Source organism: Gossypium hirsutum, chromosome D13, assembly GCF_007990345.1.
Source record: "Gossypium hirsutum isolate 1008001.06 chromosome D13, Gossypium_hirsutum_v2.1, whole genome shotgun sequence".
NCBI lineage: Eukaryota > Viridiplantae > Streptophyta > Magnoliopsida > Malvales > Malvaceae > Gossypium > Gossypium hirsutum.
In genome coordinates, this window is record NC_053449.1 from 60186823 (window position 1) to 60205853 (window position 19031).

Consider the following 19031-nt stretch of genomic DNA (forward strand, 5'->3'; position numbering starts at 1 on the left):
ACAATGGGACTCTTTCTAATTGAGTGATACCGAGCTCATGTTGAAAGTTTAGAGTGGCTTCCTACTATATTAAACACTAAACAAAACACACATTCTCACACACACACACACACACACACACACACATCTTAATCAAGAGAGGTAGGATTTTGTGGTTTAAAATCAATAAGATTAAGCTTTCAAGGACAAATAATCCAACGGTTCTGAATTGGTTCAACTAAAAGTTGATATTTCATTAATATTATTAATATATATTTGCATTACATACACTTTTCAACACAAATTACCAAACCCCAAAAAAACAATACTAATAGCAATGATAATGTAGTTGTATTTTTAATGATTTTCTATGTGGAAAGTGAGCATCTCAAAGTGTGGGTGTTTATTATATATATTATAAAACATAATCATATCCCTAAATGAGTGTGCCTTGTCAAAGAAAGTGAATTCATTTTTATAAAATTATTTGTATTAAATATTTCGATAAACTTCAAATTTTATATATATAGAAAAATTCATAAAATTGAAAAATTATCTAAATATATGGGATGAGTGAAGTGTGAGATTGGGGAATGGGATTATTTGGGAGGGATATGTAGGAATGAGAAGGTTCCCAATGGTGGTGTTCATGGTGAGTACTGTTGCAAGGCACATGGGAGAGTGGAGGGGAGGGGAGATGCTTTTGTTTTGTTCCCCAACAAAAAGCATTGGTAGTTGAGGCCTGTCCTCATTATAATTCAATTTTTTGCACCTAAATCTAAGCAACCTTTTTGTTTTCTTTAATGACAGATGGGTCTTAATCTGATAAAATAGAAAAAAAAGGGAACCATAAAGTTTGGATTTATTGATTGATGTTAATGATCAAAGTTTTGTGGTATTAATGCCATACAAAAAAAAGGGTACACAAGCGTCGCTTTGGCCGAGTGGTTAAGGCGTGTGCCTGCTAAGTACATGGGGTATCCCCGCGAGAGTTCGAATCTCTCAGGCGACGTCTGATTTTCTTTTTTCATTCCCTGTGTGAATAGGAAACCAGAAAACCCACTGCCCTAGCCTAAAGTTTCCTCCTCCTCCTCCTCCTCCTCCTCCTCATCTTCTTCATATTTTCCAGCACTAGAATACTACAACAACAGCAAAAACCCATCATTCTCTGGCTGCAACAGCGGGCTCAATGATTTTGAGGAAACCACCCTGTCTTCTTCCACTTTGTGGAGTGCTTTTCTTTTATCTTCCTTAAGTTGTGGTATTTGTATATTTTTATAATATAAATAAAATTTATTAACATAATATGGTAGGTAGGTTTCATGCATATAAAAATATATTATATTCTAGACTCAACATATGTTTATACGGTATTATGCATATATAACCTCGCAAGAGAACAATTACTCAATCTGTGAACATGACCGACAAACTCATCCCACAAACTTATTAACATCCGGCCCAAATCTATTCGAATTTTGAACTGATGATAATAATTATCCTAACCCACTTCTTTCCTTCACTTCTCCACACAAACAAACATACCTAAATAAAGTAACCAATATGATTTTTCCTACACAAAAATATCTTCTTTTTCTTTTAAATGGACATACCAAGAACCCGGCATGCAATCATTGCTAATGTTTAGGCATTGAATTTGATGGTACCTCTTGAATTATGGTGTGTTCATTATAGGCTGCCACACCAATACAATTTTTATTTTATTTTTACTATAAAACCATGAGACCTATTAACCCGAATCAGACAACTGGATCCCAAAATAATGCTTTGCCATTCTGCTCGACTAAATTTGGGGGTCTTAGCCTGTTCAAGAGAAAGGTTATTATTTAAATTTGAAAAGGTTTGAATAATATTATTAAAAAAAATTATTTATAGGTCGGGTCAAATAAAAATTTTAGACCTGGGCTCGATCCAGAAAATAAGTTTAAAATTTTATTTAAATTTAATTTAGATACAAATATTAAAATTTGAGTCCGACTTGGCTCACTTGTATTAAATTTTTTATATTATATTTTATATAAAAATAAATTTAAAAAATATAATACACCAAATACATTAAAAACATTAAAATAATATTTCCCAACAAATAGAATTTTTTTTAAATATACTTAAATAGCACTAATATGAGCCCAACTTAACAAGCAAATACCTCTACTACAATAGTAGCAAAATTAATAATAAAACAAGAGTTATACGATTTCCAAACAATAATAACAAAATAGTAGCAATATAATAGCAAAACAATGAAAAACAGTGGCAAAACAATAAAAGAATAGCAGTAATATTTTTTACAAATTCGGGCCGGGGCCGAGCCCAAAAAGCTTACTCGAGTCCCGATCCATTTAGAAAACATGTCTTATTTTTTTATCTAAACCCATTTTTTGGGCCTATATTTTTACACAACTTTTTCAGTTTTCGAATAAACCACTCCGCTTGGCACATTGACAAGTCTAATTATTTTGTTAAAAAAATAGTTTTGACAAAAATTAGACCCGTTCAAAATGTGGGTTGAGATCGAACTTAAACATTCAAAGCCTAAATGTAATCCGGCTAAAATTCTGAATTTATATTTTATTAAATTACGTAAAAAAATTAAATATATAATAATATAAAACATTTTAAGAAAATATTAAAAAAATATTATGTTTTCTTCATGGAAAAAATAAAAATATTTTTTAAAATTAAAGCCTCAATTGTCCAAAGCCTCAGTTGAGAATTCAACGCGCTTAGCTTGGTTTGACTGAAACTCATACATGGCCAAAATCATTTGCCAGTTGGTCAAGCACATTTGTATCTATTCTTCTCATTTTTTTATAAAAAAAATATTTAATTGAAATAAAAAAATGAAAATATTAAAATTCAAATACATGTAATATTTAAATATCGTGTGTTGATTCGATAGTTAGGGTGTTAACTGTCCTAGATATAGTGGGTTCAAATCGTATTAGCTACGTTACCATTAGGATTTTGTCATACTCTTATAATTCATAAAAAAAATATGTAATATTTTAAAAGTGATAATATGAACCTAATATTATAATTAGTAAATGAAGTGAATTAATATATAATATGTAATGTAAATACAAATATAATTGCAATAATGCAAGTGGCTGCTACTAGCATACTTATTTAGACAAAAGGATTGAAATGGAAAAAGAGTAATTTAAGAGGGGGCAATTTGATCCTTTTCATGATAATAGTATAATCCGCGTTAATCTTAGCTGTATTTCACATGTTTCAATATTTTTATTTCCCCTTTTTTATATTAAGAGTTAATAGAAAAGAGTAATTTGCTCTTTAAACTAATGTACATGTTAGAGTTTGTATGACCCGAACCTCGTCACTTGTTAAAAAAATAAATATAGTGGCAAAATAAGGGGATCTGTGGGGACGAGAGGCCAAGGGCCATTTTGCTATTTGACATTGATTAGAATAGGATTTTTTTCAACCTTTTAAATAGATGTAATCGAAACTCCTTTTGTATCATTTGTTTTTTTTCAACATCAGTGAATTTCTCTTCCTTTACCCGTGATTTTTTTTCTTGCAATCTAACTCCTAATATAAAAGCTTCTGTAATACTTTTACCAATTTTGAATCATGTCAAAATATAAATTTATACACTTACGATTATAATTTAAAAAAAAACTTTCACATCACCAAATTAACAAAATAAATAAATGTATTATTAATAATATTATAAAAATAGATAAACCAAATTTAATTAACACATTAAATATTAAATTTTAGCATAGCACTATATTTAAATTAAATTTATTTCATTACTTAACAAGAAATATAAAAATCAATTGATAATATGAAATGCCTAAATAAGATTTCCTTATGCATGAAACCAATGATTATTAAGTATTACATGATAGGTTAAAAATATTTTCATTAATGAACTGAAAAATATAAAACACGTATACTTGGCCAACACTTATTTGAAGTAATGGTTAAAATTTTTTATTAGCATTCAAAACACGAGTTTAAACTCAATTATCTTCTTTTCTCTGCTCCATATTGTAAAAATATATATATATATCAAAAGAAAAGATTATTGTATGGTTATATGCTCTAATACCATTTTTATTCATCTCAACTAATAAATCTTCTCATTTATATGAATAATACATTTTCAGATTAATCAATTCGAGTAAAACAAAAATTCTTGTAATTGAAACTTAAACACCCTTTTAACATTTTCAAAAGTGGGCAAACCAAGAGGCAATATCTAGTTATTTACAATGTGAAAAGTAGGAGTTTGTGCTTAGTCTATATTGCATTCTTCATTAGACCCGTTTTCAAGGTTTTGCTTCGAAGTGTCGTTTTCTGAATGGACCGAAGATTGACTCGATGATTTGTTTTGATGCCTATGGCCATCGCGGCTTTTGTGGCTTCTCCGATGATGGTGGCGGTTGCGGTGGTGGCCGTTCTCTTTCTTTAACTCGGTTTTGGCTTCACATTCTTTAGTGTCCGTATCATCCTTTGGTGGCGAACCACCTTTTTGGTGAGTTGGGACTGTGTAAACAAAGGAAGCAACCGAGGTTTCTCCATAGTCCAGCAGTGGCTCCAAAATATTGACCACATCACTCATTTTCGGTCTCTGTTTTGCCCGGTGGCTGAGGCATTGGTATGCCAATGCTGCCGCTTTTCGAGCCCCTGTTTCCGAGTACTGCCCTTCGAGCTTAGGGTCCATTATCCGAGCAAGTCTCCGAGATTCATTCAACATCGGCCGAGCCCACTCGGCTAAATTCTGTTCCCTCGGAGACCGGCTCTTGTCTAAAGATCTCCTCCCTGTTAGAAGCTCCAAAAGTACAACACCGAAACTATAAACATCACTCATAGCAGTCAAGTGACCTAAAAAAACAACAAATTACAATCAGATTCTAACCCAAAACATCAAAATTGAACAAAAAAATGAATTTGAATCAAATTTTTTGTAACCTGTCATGATATATTCAGGAGCAGCATATCCTCTTGTTCCCATTACCCTGGTTGAAACATGGGTTTTATCCCCTTCAGGACCATCTTTTGCTAGCCCAAAATCTGAAAGTTTAGCACTGTAATCCTGTAAAAGAAAATAACAATACAGAAACATGTTAGAAAATAAGGAAAGACCCCACCATGTTTCAGGTTCTAAAACTGACAAGAAACTCACCGAGTCCAACAAGATATTTGAAGCTTTAAAATCTCTGTAAATGACTGGTTTTTCAGCTTCATGGAGATAAGCAAGTCCCTTAGCAGCTCCAAGAGCAATTTTCATCCTTGTCGACCATGGAAGTGGCACTGAATACTCTGAAATCAATGGAAGATTCATAATTTAAAATTTATTTAATACATAAAGAACAAAAATTCCAACAAAACAGGTAAATTTACAGAACATACTTGCAAAAAGTTGGTTTTCAAGGCTTCCTCTAGGCATATATTCATACACCAACAGCCTATTTTCATCTTCACAGCAATATCCAATCAGTTTCACCAAGTGTGGATGACTCAGTTGTGCAAGAAACACCACTTCTGTCTGTTAACAAAAAGATTCAAACTTTTTCAAGCATTGAAAAAAACAGAAGGGAAATTCATGAAATTCAAAAAAAAAAAAAATCACTGACCAGCCATTCTCTGTGTCCTTGCAAGCCTTCTAAATCCAAGAGTTTAACAGCAACAGGCTGAGCTTCTAAACCAGGTCTAAGGTTGTCATCAATGAACCCTTTATGAACTGGTCCGAACCCACCTTCACCTAGAAAATTAGCCGATGAAAAGCACTGTGTTATCACCTTTAATTCCTCCAGTGTAAAAACATATAGATTTGAACCGGCAAGCGATGTGGAAAGATCCTCGGTGAACATCGAACTTGGGTAACTTAAATCTATCATTGCAAGCCTGGAAAAAGAACCTTGTTTTGAATCTTGTTTCTTTGTCTCTGCTTCTGCTTCTGCTTCTGGTTCTTCAATACCCTTTGAACACCTTGGGATAATGGATCTCCATGTAAACTTCATTACGGCCATTAGAAGCAGAAATGAGGCACTTTTAAGATCAAATTCACCAACAAGAACTGGTCTGGAAACCCAACAGACAGAGAGATTTGAACCCTTCTTTTTTTTATACTTTCTAACACCCCATGATACTACTGTCTTTATATATCACTCTGAGGAATCATGTTACAAAACAACATATAAATATAGAAGGAATTCTTCAAAGTTCCACAAATGTTTATAACTTTGTATATATAATAATGGAATAAATTATATTAGGTATGATTAAATTATTATATACTTACCTATATCTAACATACTCTTCAACTAAAATTTACACCATATTCTTATTAGTGAAGATTGAATGCGATATAATTTTTACTTTTTAAAAATGTATAATATGAAATAAAAAGCAATTTAAAATGAAAAAGAAAAAGAAAACATCCACGGTCTAGAAACTATTTTTTTTTAAAAAAAAAATTGGTTGCACAAAAAAAGAAAAATATTAACTTCTAAAAAAAATGATTAAAAATTATAAAGCTAAACTAAGTTGGATAAGATATAGTAGATATAGATGATGTATAATAGTATTTTGCTATCTTTAAAATTTAATGACGAGATACTATCTTATCGGTGCCTAAATCCTGAATCTTGAACCCTAAACTTGGGATTAAAATTTAGGGTTTGGGGTTCGAGGGCAAGATTCTAAATTTGGCGTTTAGAGTTTAAGATTTCGAGCTCAAAATTCAAGATTCGAAGTTTGAGGTTTAGGATAAGGAAATTACCAAAATTATGTGTGGTAAAATTTACTAAAATATCATTAAATTATTCGAAGGAAACATGAGTGATGTGGTGACAAGTTTCTAGAAAATAATCTATCAAGAAGTTAAACACATTAATTAATTTGTTTAATTATGGGATAAATTGAGTCGATAAATCTAGAAAAGTGGGATTAAGACAAAAATGACGCGGCTGCACACATACATAGTCTCTTCCTCCATTTTTATTCTAAAATAGTAGATTGGAAAGAAATGGGGTTTGGAATGTGATCCATATCAAAACATTAATATTATACCAATCAAACTAATACATTGAAATTTAAAATCAGGGTTGGTTTAGACTTCGTAATAGAAGGAGATTTGGCATGCAAATACTATCATTATTATAGTGATATATGTTCCAGAATATATGCATACATCTAATAAAATTAGAAAAGAAAAATCGCTTGAATGTGGCTGACAAAGATGAAAATAATTTGAATGCATGATACCTCACAACCGCGTTAACTTTGTTGACTTCTCCACGTCCGTTCCATTTTCAGGGTTTATCATTCTTCTTTGACGTTGACCTTTCCGAACATATATCATATAAAGTGGGTCCAAACGTCCTTTAAAGTAAATTACTGTGCACTAAAAACAAAAACGAAAAAAGCAAGACAAAAAAAAAGTTTGTAAGTAAAATCATGGCCAACTTGTGGATTTAAATAATAATTTTACCACGCAAAATGAAGCATGTGATTAAGACTTAGGTGACAGGAACTATGCTTTAAGTAAGAAAACAAGAAAAGAGGGGTTCTTATGTCTTAAAATCCTTTCAAAAGGATGAATATTTGTCAACGAGGGAGTAGGTGAGTGATTTGAGAGAATAATTCCTCATGCCCTCACCTTAAACATGGTCAATTGGGCCATACTGTAATTAAGAAAGTCTCGATTAAATTTTGAGTTATCTCAATTCGGTTACAAAATTATTAAATGTTCGTAATTTCTACAGAACAATAGATATCATTTCGAGATGATCTTCATTATTTTAATTTCTCCGTTTCAACCAGAGTTATATTGGGTTTTTATATGTTTGTTTTTTTTCAATAAGGAGAAATCTCAAAACTACATATGAACTTTGATTTTATGCAGTTTTATACATGAAATTCTGATTTGATTGCGTTTATTTCTTTTAATGTGTATAATTAAATCAAAATTAAATTTCATATATATATTTGAACTACAATTAAAGTTTCATGTATATAATTACTTGTTATGATACTAACTATTATCAACCCACTGACCCGCTAATTTGTAGGGTCCTGACCCATACTCTTTATGGATTCAAGATGAGGACGCGCAATACGTAATATGAGTTCGCCTACACAAGGTGCAAATCCACTTCGAGTATACATGTGTCATATCTATGAACAGTGGCCGTATCATATTTAATTTTTGTTGGGGGTTGTGCATGAATTACATATATAAAAACAAGTCATGCATTTACATATTAAAGAATGAAATCAAGGAATTAGTGTTGTAGACATTTATCCCAAAGGAATCCCATGCTTTTTCTTTTTTCTTTATGTCTATATTTGCATGGTAGAAGTGAAGTAAATAACAAAGACAATTAGGGGGAAATTATGCAAAAGCTTAGAGATTCAAAGTCAATAAAATTTTTAAATGGCGCCGGGTTTTTCTGACTCATTATAACCTCTGTTTTAAACAAAGGATTTAATGTCGTGGCCGGGAGAGTTCTGCCCTGTTGCTCTAAAACGCGTAATGCACTGAATTTTGGGCCCATCTTTGGTGTTGTTTTTTTCCGGCTATGGTTGGCATCAGAATTCAGAGCTTCCTGCTCACCACGTGATTGTCACAAATTACTTGGTGTTGACCACATTTTGGGTAGTTTAGTTAACCCAGTTGTCCTTGTTTAATAAATAAATTAAAAAATATTTATACTTAAATAATATTAAGAGAAATATAATTTAACAAATAAATACCTCTAAAATAATAATAAAATTAACAATAAAACACATGTAATACTATATCCACACATTAACAACAAAATAATAGCAACGTAATAATAAAATAGTAGTAAAACAATGACAAAAAGTGAGAAAACAACAACAAAAAAGCAAGGTTTTTTTATTGAAATTTTGGGTCGGGCCAAAAAGACCTTACCCGAGGTCTATTTCCCAAACTCATTTTTCGAATCTATATTTTTACCCAATCTCTTCTATTTTCTCCTACCTATGGACAACTCAAGTACAATCCATCCTGCTACTTTTATGTCTTCCTGTGTGCCATTCTGATCAAGATTTTGGCAACTTCAAATATGCCTGCCTCTCATGCACCATGCCTTTTTAACACTCTGCCATTTCATCTATAGCTTAACCAAATGGTAAATAGGAGTTGCAAAGTGGACTCTCATATGGAACACATCTTTGGGTGATTAAACTCAAAGGTTTTTGTAATTGTAATTTGCATATGTGATTAAACTGGTTAAATTATTCATTTTGGGTAATAAAAAGAGTTGGTTTAATCAATTTAACACTTTAATTAGATCGATACCTCAATTGATTTGATTCAAACAATATTGATTAAAGTTTAGAGTGTTTTTAGAATCCAACAGATAGAATACTAACTTTTTTCACAATATTTTTGTAGCACAATTACGGTGCATAAATATTATGAGTTTAAATTTCATTACGTGTGAGTCGTGTCCAAATTTATTCTAATTTAACTCCTAATACATTCTAATTTTTAATCCGATTATGCTTTATAATAACTTCATTCTAAATAATAATAATTTAAATATGTATTTATATTTTTACTTATAATTGTACTCGTAATTTTTAGTTTGCTCAGTCGAGGATCATGATATTTGGCAGCCTAAATAAGTGTAGAATCATTCATTTAATATTTATAAATATTTTATAAAAAAATGATAAATTCAAAACAATATATCAAAATAAATTAATACTGATAATCACCAGTTTCAATAAAAAAAACTATATATCTATGAATACGATACCGATTACCCTATTTTTATATTGATATAATATTTATATATGCACCAATACGAACAATATTGATCATAATTTATATTGAAAGAAAATCTTAATTTTACTGTTTTGGTTTATGATCTGAACTGATATTTCAATCGATATACAAATGATTTCGGTTTACTATCTTGTTAGAATGGAGCTAGGAATTTAATCTTGAGGAGCTGAAATAAAATTATAAAATTTTAGGGAGGCTAAATTTAAAAAAAAGTCTTATTTTAAAAGGACTTAAATTGAAGTGATGATAATTATAAGTAACTAAAATTGTTATTATTGCATTTAACAAGGAGACAAGATCCTTGCATGCCCAGCCCGTCTTCCTCTTTCAATTTAACTCACCTTGGAAAGAAAGCCCAAATGAAAGTTGTAATATTATATAATTTTTTTCAGCTAATATTTTAATAAAAATAAATATATAATTTTTTGTGATCATGTTTATTTATAAAATATGATTCTGGAACATAGCAATCATAAAGATATTTTTCTATGATAATTATTTTCAACAAAATAAAATTTATATTTACTTAAATAATTTATTTGATTTTTTGACTAAAAATATTTTATTTTTGTTTATTATATATTTCAATTAGACAAGAAAGTTATAAGTAAGTATATTCAATTAAATAAGTGAATATATTATGCTTGAAGTTAAAATAAATAATTATATATAACATTAATTTAAGGAAATAATTGTGTAACGATGACCATGTGCGTTATCTAAAATTATATAATTTATAAAAGTTTATCGTTATAAATAAAAGATAGAACTAAATTGAAAGAAAAATAAATAAGCAATGAAATCCTACTAAAACACTAGCTTGATAATCATTAGCAACATTATTATTGCCGGAAAACGTTGGTTTGAATGTGCATGTCTTATAATTCTATTTGAGGGCTGAAAAGGGCTACGACTACGAGTAATTTTAGGCAAGCCCTCATTTATCCTTCCCATTTCATTAACTCTCAACTTGTTCGTATCTCCATAATTTATTCCATGAGCAAACTAGTAGCGTATCTAGGAGGTTGGCAGGCTCCTGGCCCCCCTTAAAATGAAAAATTGACCGTTTAGGTCTTTTAGAAATTTTAAAATTTTAAGTTAGTAAAGGTAAAATTGCACATTGGCCTCTTGATAAATAATTAATTTAATCATTTAAAAATTATAAAGATATAGGTTATTAAAATTTAAAATTTAAGTTCACCCCCTAAAAAGTTTTCTAGCTTTGCCGATGGAGCAAACAATCTAATAAAGGTAACTTTATCTTCTCCTTTTTGTTTTTGAATATTTTTTCAAATTTTATATTTTTAATATTATATATAAATAGAAATAAAAGTATAAAAGTATTATATATTTTCAATTTTTTTTTGTATTTGTAATAGTAAGATACGTTACACTTTTAAGGGAAGGACTCAAGTTCGAATATTAAAACCAACGTATAAAGTATATAAAGAAAACTATCAATAGTAAAGCGTAAGTTGTCCAGGTCAACCATTAATATTATACTGATACATCAATGCATCTTTTGTGTCCGTAGGTGTATAGTAGGAAATTAATTAATAAAAAGAAAAGGGGTAAAAACACTTCTTTGATATTGAATAAATTATTTTTTTAAATTAAAGTAAATTGTTATTAACAATTTTGAAAGTGAACAACTATAAATAATTAATTACGATGTTAATGTATACGATTTTGATTGGTATAATAACAAATTTAGCCTTTAATGTTTATATATTCTGTGTAAATATTGAGAGAACGTGTAAATGTTACGTGTTAAATTTAGGCCAAATTGATAGAATATGTAAATTTTTCGGACTAAATTTGTTAAAGCAATATCAAATTGATAGAATATATAAAAATTGAGAGATAAACTTGTCATTACACTAATAAAATATATGTACAATTAATAAAAAAAATTAAAATTAATTGCCTTTAGTTTCACACGTTCAAAATTGTCGGGAACTAAATTACTTTATGTTTTTTAAGAGGGATCCTCTTACAAAAACAAAATCATAATATTGATTCTTTTTGTGACTTTGACTTCAAATTTTTGGATTACTTCAATTATCAACCTTTAAAATTTAGTCAATTATATTTTTAATGATAGATAATCTACAAGACGGACCATATGTACTTCATTACCGACGATGATATTTTTTAAAAATAGTTATGTAAACTATCACGACCACTTAAATTTTACGGTCCAATCAGAATTTCTATCCAAATAAAATTAATTTGATTAACTTTTGAATTGATTAAGAAATAAATATTGAAATTAAATTTATTATTTATAGGTCACTGTCCACATTAAAAATTTGCCATGTATTTGCCATATAATTGATAGAAATGCCACATAATTTGGACTTTGTAGGAATAAAAGAAATCAGAAAAAGCCAATTAGTGCCCACTCTTTGATGTTGACTTGAAAATATCTCCTCTAGTCCTTTACAAATTTCAGTTCTTTGTCCAAATCATATCTTTTGTTTTTGATTTTTTTGGGATAATCAATTGGTTTGTCATTTATACCATTATGTTATATATGTAAGGGTAAATTATATCACTCTCATTAATTATAATAAATGTACGTTTTCATCATTTAACTTTAAAAAGTTATAAATGGTCATTGATTTATTTGAAAGTTTTCATCTAATGGTGGGTTTAGATGTGCGGTGTGTTTACCTGCGGTTAGTGTAAAAACAGCAGTAGCGGTGAGATTAGATACTGTAGCGATACTGTAGCGTGAGACAAAAAGTAAGCTAAACGCACTGCACCGCACCCAATCGCCTATCCAAACTCACCTTAAGTCGTTAAACTAATTGAAAGTTTTTTTTTAATTCACTGGACGGTTAAGTTTCTTTTTTAAAAGTCTGGGTAGTGAGCTCTAAGTGATGAATTGACAATTAATACAGTGGATCAGTACCCATTGACGAGTAGAAAAACATATATTAGATCCAAGTCGGTCTGATGGTTAACGTCGATGATCAAAAAAAATTTGTTTGGATTTTTGTTTGTTGATTCGTAATATTCAAAATTGGTTTATGAAAAAAATGAACTTTAGAAAAGTAGGAGAAGAAAAACTTTAAGTTGGTGTAGGCAATGCGAACATAAAAAGTCATACAGTAACGATTTTAATAGTTATTTGAAATTGAATGACTAAAAAGATTTTTTATTGCGTTTGCTCGTTGATTCTGAAGGTATCAATTAATATCCTCCTCCCATTTCTTTTATATATATGGATTTAAAATGAATTTTCATATAGCGTGGATCCAGTCTTAGCTCGATTGGTATTAATATTGTTGCTAGCGTAAGAGAACGTGGGTTTGAGTGCGTTGAAGCACATTATATTCCTATTTAAGAGTTGATGAGGGACTATGGGTAATTCTAGGTATTATATATTTGAGGAGGCATCATATTAGACACAAAAAAATTTACTATAGAGGCCTATTAAAATTAGTGATACGTGACGTGTTATGTGTACCTTATATTGATGTACAAAGATCAAATTTTAACAACAAAATTAGATAATATTTTAATACAGTTGTAATAAAATGAAATATTAAATACGAATATATCAATTATTGGATCTTACCTACCCCACGTGCTTTGTTAAACATTATTTAATTTTGGGTTATCATTATATTTTGAAAAATGTTATTATAAAAAAATATATTTTTTGAAAATATGTTAAACTTTTCATACAATTTTTTATTATTGAACTTTCTAACTTAACTTTAAATCTTATTTTGTGAATATTAAATTATTATAAATAGATCGATTATGTTTTATTTTTATAATATTTGGTTTAATTAATATGTTTGTGAAAAAAAACTTTAATTATTTTTAAAGTATGTTAATATCATGCTTAAGCCTGATTCAAATCTAATTTGATCCGGCCATCAGCAGTTTTTTTTAAGAGCAACTACCCAATTTTGAATTAAAAAATTGTTTACATTTTAAATATAAATATATATTTATTAATTATAAAGAAGAAATTATTCACAATTTATCCTAATTTTTATTTATGGGATATAATATTCATTTATTGTTTATATCATTTTATTATTCTCTTTATTCCCATTGGTTAGTCTTTTCCCACTGTCAAAGGTCCAAACAACCATCGGGAATCCCCTGCTTTAAATTTCTATATTCCACAAAAATAGCGTAACAGAGCAAGAAACACAGAGAAAAAGAAAACCCCATAATCATGGCTCGATTAACATTGGTCTCCTCCATCATCCTTATGCTATGCTGCGTTACCGCAGCATCAACTTTCGAGGATTCCAACCCTATTCGGATGGTATCCGACGGTCTCCGTGGCTACGAGTCCTCTGTTCTTCGTGTCATTGGCCATACACGTCACGCTATCTCCTTCGCCCGCTTTGCTTACAAGTAGTCAAATTCATACACCCTTTATCTTATTTCTGTTGTTTTTGGAACTAAAAAGCAAAAAAAGATTGAAATTTTTAGATGAAAATTTGACTCTTTTTTTTTTTGGGTGGGGGGGTGGTTAGGCATGGAAGGAAGTACGAGACGGTGGAGGAAATGAAGCTTCGGTTTCAGATTTTCAAAGAGAATTTGGATTTGATCCGATCCACTAACAAGAAAGGCTTATCTTACACTCTTGCTGTTAATCGTACGTTTTTTTTTATTTAGCTCAGTTCAATTCAGTTGCCTGAACTTCCTTTGACTCACTGTGCACTCATGATCTTTGATTGTTAACTGAATCAACCGATGTAGGGTTTGCTGATTGGAGCTGGGACGAGTTCCAAAAACACAGGCTTGGAGCTGCTCAAAACTGCTCAGCCACCACAAAGGGCAATCACCAACTCACTGATGTCGTCCTCCCTGAATCGGTACAAAAAAAGAAGAAAAAAGATTATGATCCTATATTACTTATATTCGGATTTCGATTTGAGTGTCGGATACGGGTATATTAGTACGCTTGATTTTTCTTCGATATCTGCAGAAAGATTGGAGGGAAGCAGACATTGTCAGCCCTGTTAAAGAACAAGGCTCCTGTGGATCTTGCTGGACATTCAGGTTAGCCTTGCTCGAGCTCGGGTCTTTCTAAGTTTTTCGATATATTTGAAGGATTATATGTTCGTAAAAATTTTCGAGATGTGACCTTTTATGATATCTGCAGTACCACTGGGGCACTAGAGGCTGCTTATCATCAGGCATTTGGGAAAGGGATCTCTCTATCAGAGCAGCAGCTAGTGGACTGTGCTGGAGCCTTTAATAACTTTGGTTGTCACGGAGGGTTGCCGTCTCAAGCCTTCGAATACATCAAATACAACGGTGGCCTCGACACTGAGGAAGCTTACCCTTACACTGCTAAAGATGGTGAATGCAAATTCTCACCTGAAAATGTGGGTGTCCAAGTCATTGACTCTGTCAACATTACCTTGGTAAGTAGTTTCATGGTCCTTGCTTTTTCTGGTATAAAGCTTAAAACAAATTGCCTTAGCCCTTATGGGTTTAAATGGTTTCATCTTTTGGACAATCAAAAAACATAGGGTGCCGAAGACGAATTGAAGCATGCAGTCGCGTTGGTCCGGCCGGTTAGTGTTGCGTTTCAAGTTATCACTAGTTTCCGGTTTTACAAGACTGGGGTTTTCACCAGTGACAAATGTGGTACCACTTCCCAGGTAAGGTTTTTATTGTCTTACTCGAATTTGGTTGTGAATGTTAGATAGCTAACTGGGGGTGTTTATGTTGCAGGATGTGAACCATGCCGTTCTTGCAGTTGGATATGGTGTTGAAAACGGTGTTCCGTATTGGCTCATCAAGAACTCATGGGGAGCTCAATGGGGTGACAATGGCTACTTCAAGATGGAGATGGGGAAAAACATGTGTGGTAAGTCTTAAAACTTGTATTCAGATATGGAGATACGATACCCTTTTTAAGTATTTTCGGAATATACGTGTATTGACTTCGCTTTTTATCTCCAATTTGGTTGCAGGTGTGGCAACATGTGCATCATACCCTGTTGTTGCTTGATCTTGAGTGACTGTCTTGACTTCTGTCATTGCTTTGTGTTTTAAACTATGGTCTAAAAATGTAAGGGGTCAATGTCATGGTACATGTTGAAGGTGCTTGGTTTAATATACAATAATTTCAAAGACATAATCTGTTGTACACAACAAAGACATTAATGTAAATCTTATCTTTGAAATGCTTCTTGTGTTTGTGTAATACAAAATCCATCAATTCATATGGTTTTATTCATCAAATCTCCACAAAAACAGTGTTGAGGAAATTGCATCAACAATACTAGCTTTCTTGATGGAAAGGCAGAAATTTCATTAATTTTTGAAAATTTTCTAACAATCTGTACGGACCGAACGTTGCATGTAGCATGCATCATGCGAGAGGCTGAAAATGGCAGAAAACAATATCAAATAGCTACAAAGAAGGAAAAATGAAATCTAACACAAGGAAATTGATCTACCCTTTTTTCCCTTACCCTAAACATGGATTGCTTCAATTTTACATTACTGTGTTGGAGATTTTATCGGACATGGAGCGGCGAGGTACTGAACTGCGAGGATAAATGGCTGACCTCCACGGTACATCATGCAAGCTTTCTATAGCACCATCCAGCATTTGAAGCTAAACATTCATTGGTGTTCCCCTACCAAATTTGGATTTAAGATGTAGCTTTTAATCTCCTATCTACCACCCTCTTATATAATGTAAGAAGCAACGACAACGTACCATCATGGTTCCAACCGATATATCGAAAAATGCTTATCTGCTATCCTGCAAACCCGTAGAAACAATAATGCAACTCGACATAAATCCTTCACCTACGATTAAGGTTCAACAACAGATGTTCTAATATCATACATCTATATATACATATGCATTCACCTGCAATTTCATAAAGATCCGATTTAACCAGTCAATTTCTACTAAATTGCATGATTGCAGTTTATGATCTGAACTAAAGAAAACAAAGACATTACTTATCGAATGCAACACCATTTGTGCTTCAAGCTGGATGTGCTTGATCGGATACTTGACGTTGATGCATGATGATGAGCCTTCTCGATATTTTGGAATGACACCAATTTTAATCATCAGGGATCTTTTTTCTTAAGCAACTACAACCACGTCCCTATTTATGCTCGAGAGCGCGTTGTTATCCACGGATGATGAACTATCCATCTTCATGATGTTATCGTAGAAATACGATAAGCTTCCTTAGGCATCCCGGCTTTCAAAAGGCAAGATATCAAAGAACGTACAGTTACATCATCTGGAGGACAACCGACTGATAACATTTTATCGAAAATGCTAATTGCTTTGAGCATTCTTCCTTTCATACAATGCCCGATAATGAGAATAGTAAATGTCACTTTATCAGGATCGCATTTTTTCTTTTCCATCTCTGCTACTATTTGATTGGCCTCATCCAAATTTCCAGCCTTGCAGAACCCATCAATCACAGGGTTGAAGATAAATGGTTTTGGAACAATATTCCTACATTGCAACTCCCTCAAAAATCGACAAGCCTCACATAATCTATTTTCCTTGCATAACGCATTAATAGTAATTGCAAAGGTATAAACATTCGGAGATACATTCTTCACTTTCATTGCATCCCAAAGCTGAAAGCTCCTGTTCACATCTCCAATTTGACAGTATCCATTAATCAACGAAGTGAAGGTAACAACATCAGGAATGCAACCAAAAGAAGCCATCTTCTCATACAACGATTTAGCGGAAAGCATATCACCGACTTTGCCAAAGCCATCAATCAAAACATTAAAAGTAACAACACTAGGCAAAGTTCCGGAGCTCATCATCTCATCAAAAAGCGCAGATGCCTCCTCCATCTTCCTCAACTTACAATAACCAGATATAACCGATGTATAAGTCACAACATTTGGTGCACAATCATCTCTCAATCGAATTTCATTCAATAAACTATGACCTCTATCTACCTCATATTCCCTACACAACCCATTAATAATGGTGTTATATGTAACGATATCAGGAAAACAGCCAAAACTCCTCATATCGTTAAAAAACTCAAAAGCCTGATCCACTTTCCCAACTCTGCAAAGGCCTCGAATTAGAATATTGAACGTCCAAGTATCCGGGTTAAAGTTCAACCCTAAATTCTCCTTATATAAACTAACTGCCTCTTCTAGATTATTTTGCTTAACCATCATATTCAACAAGTTGTTCACTGCAAAAATGGTGACCATTACATCATCAGATTGAACCTCAGCAAGCAATTTCCTTGCCATACCAAACTCACCAGCTCTCCCAAATGATGAAATCATAAACCCTAACAAAGTACTATCCGGCAAATGGCCATCAATCTTCATATAATCAAAAACTAATCTAGCTGAACCATTTAAACCCATACAACAAAATGACCTAATAAGCAAATTATAAGTCCAAAAAGAATGATTTATATTAAGATTTAACCTACTTAACTCCAAAAACTTCAACCCAAATGTTGGGTTTTTTAACCATTTAACAACTTCGAATTCAATTAAAGGTGTTAAATTGTTGTTCAAGTAACTCAAACAGGCATCATCCAATGGTTGTGAGTAAACAAAGAGAGTGCATACAACCTTAACGAACCAAGATTCTTGCTTTTGGATTGCCTTAGGCTCTTTATTGCCTTGTGAATGAGACCCACCGTGAAATTGGATGCGACGATGAGGGATGAAGACCTTAGAGGCTGAAAGAACCCTTGAGACACGATTTGTCAATGAAAAAAGGGTCATCAGTAAGATTGTAACCCCACGACATACCTAGCTCCTAATTAAACACCCCTTTGTTTTTCTAATAGACACCCAAGGTTCAAAGTTGGATTTTTCATTGAACTCTCATGGAGATGCCATAGTAAAACGATCAGTAGCTCGAACTAATGGATAATATAATATTAACCCAGAGAAGAGATTAAACCCTTGATGAATCTCGAGGATTCAATAACTAAAACAGATCAACGGGTATATTGAGAACCAGACACTGTTTTTGTTTAATGGGGAAATAAGCTGTAATGCCTGCAAAGGGAATCAATGGCAGTAGTACTAGGGTTTATGTTTTTTGCTGGCTCTCATTTCACTGCCCTGAGAAGATAGACCACCACTACTGTTTATCGAAACAAGACAAAGGCTTTAAAGGTTTAGGCTTTTTTGTCTTCTTTATTTAAACATATTGAGGCTCACTTGGTCCATGATTAAACCAGCAATATAAGACTATTGGGCCTATAGG

At 32.0% G+C, this 19031-nt stretch overlaps 3 protein-coding genes and 1 non-coding gene across 8 annotated transcripts; 2 read left to right on the forward strand and 2 right to left on the reverse strand.

Annotated features, from left to right (window-relative positions):
• The first annotated feature begins 909 nt into the window (after positions 1–909).
• On the forward strand, positions 910–991 carry TRNAS-GCU (transfer RNA serine (anticodon GCU)). The gene has a single exon. It is a non-coding gene; the product is annotated as a tRNA-Ser (tRNA).
• A 3163-nt stretch (positions 992–4154) lies between these two features.
• LOC107893363 (serine/threonine-protein kinase RIPK) lies at positions 4155–6514 on the reverse strand. The gene is made up of 5 exons (XM_016818331.2): positions 5610–6514; positions 5386–5521; positions 5159–5295; positions 4945–5068; positions 4155–4857 (listed from the first exon to the last, which is right to left on the reverse strand). Exons 1-5 carry the CDS (start codon positions 6003–6005, stop codon positions 4268–4270), a joined length of 1383 nt encoding a protein of 460 aa, XP_016673820.2. The 5' UTR covers positions 6006–6514; the 3' UTR covers positions 4155–4267.
• A 7273-nt stretch (positions 6515–13787) lies between these two features.
• Positions 13788–15969, forward strand: LOC107893361 (thiol protease aleurain). Its single transcript, XM_016818330.2, has 8 exons — positions 13788–14182; positions 14305–14426; positions 14531–14646; positions 14760–14833; positions 14937–15201; positions 15310–15441; positions 15515–15650; positions 15757–15969. The coding sequence occupies exons 1-8, from the start codon at positions 13998–14000 to the stop codon at positions 15792–15794; spliced, it is 1068 nt and encodes a 355-aa protein (XP_016673819.2). The 5' UTR covers positions 13788–13997; the 3' UTR covers positions 15795–15969.
• Positions 15970–15987: 18 nt separating this feature from the next.
• Positions 15988–18911, reverse strand: LOC121202957 (pentatricopeptide repeat-containing protein At2g06000). Of its 5 annotated transcripts, none has more exons than XM_041109385.1 (4): positions 16763–18911; positions 16512–16556; positions 16261–16428; positions 15988–16169 (listed from the first exon to the last, which is right to left on the reverse strand). In XM_041109385.1, exon 1 carries the CDS (start codon positions 18539–18541, stop codon positions 16967–16969), a length of 1575 nt encoding a protein of 524 aa, XP_040965319.1. In that variant the 5' UTR covers positions 18542–18911; the 3' UTR covers positions 15988–16169; positions 16261–16428; positions 16512–16556; positions 16763–16966. The 5 variants fall into 5 exon arrangements, with proteins under 5 accessions (XP_040965319.1, XP_040965318.1, XP_040965317.1 ...); XM_041109384.1 differs by having other exon boundaries at positions 16512–16667; XM_041109383.1 differs by lacking the exon at positions 15988–16169 and having other exon boundaries at positions 16289–16428; positions 16512–18911.
• Between the last annotated feature and the right edge of the window lie 120 nt (positions 18912–19031).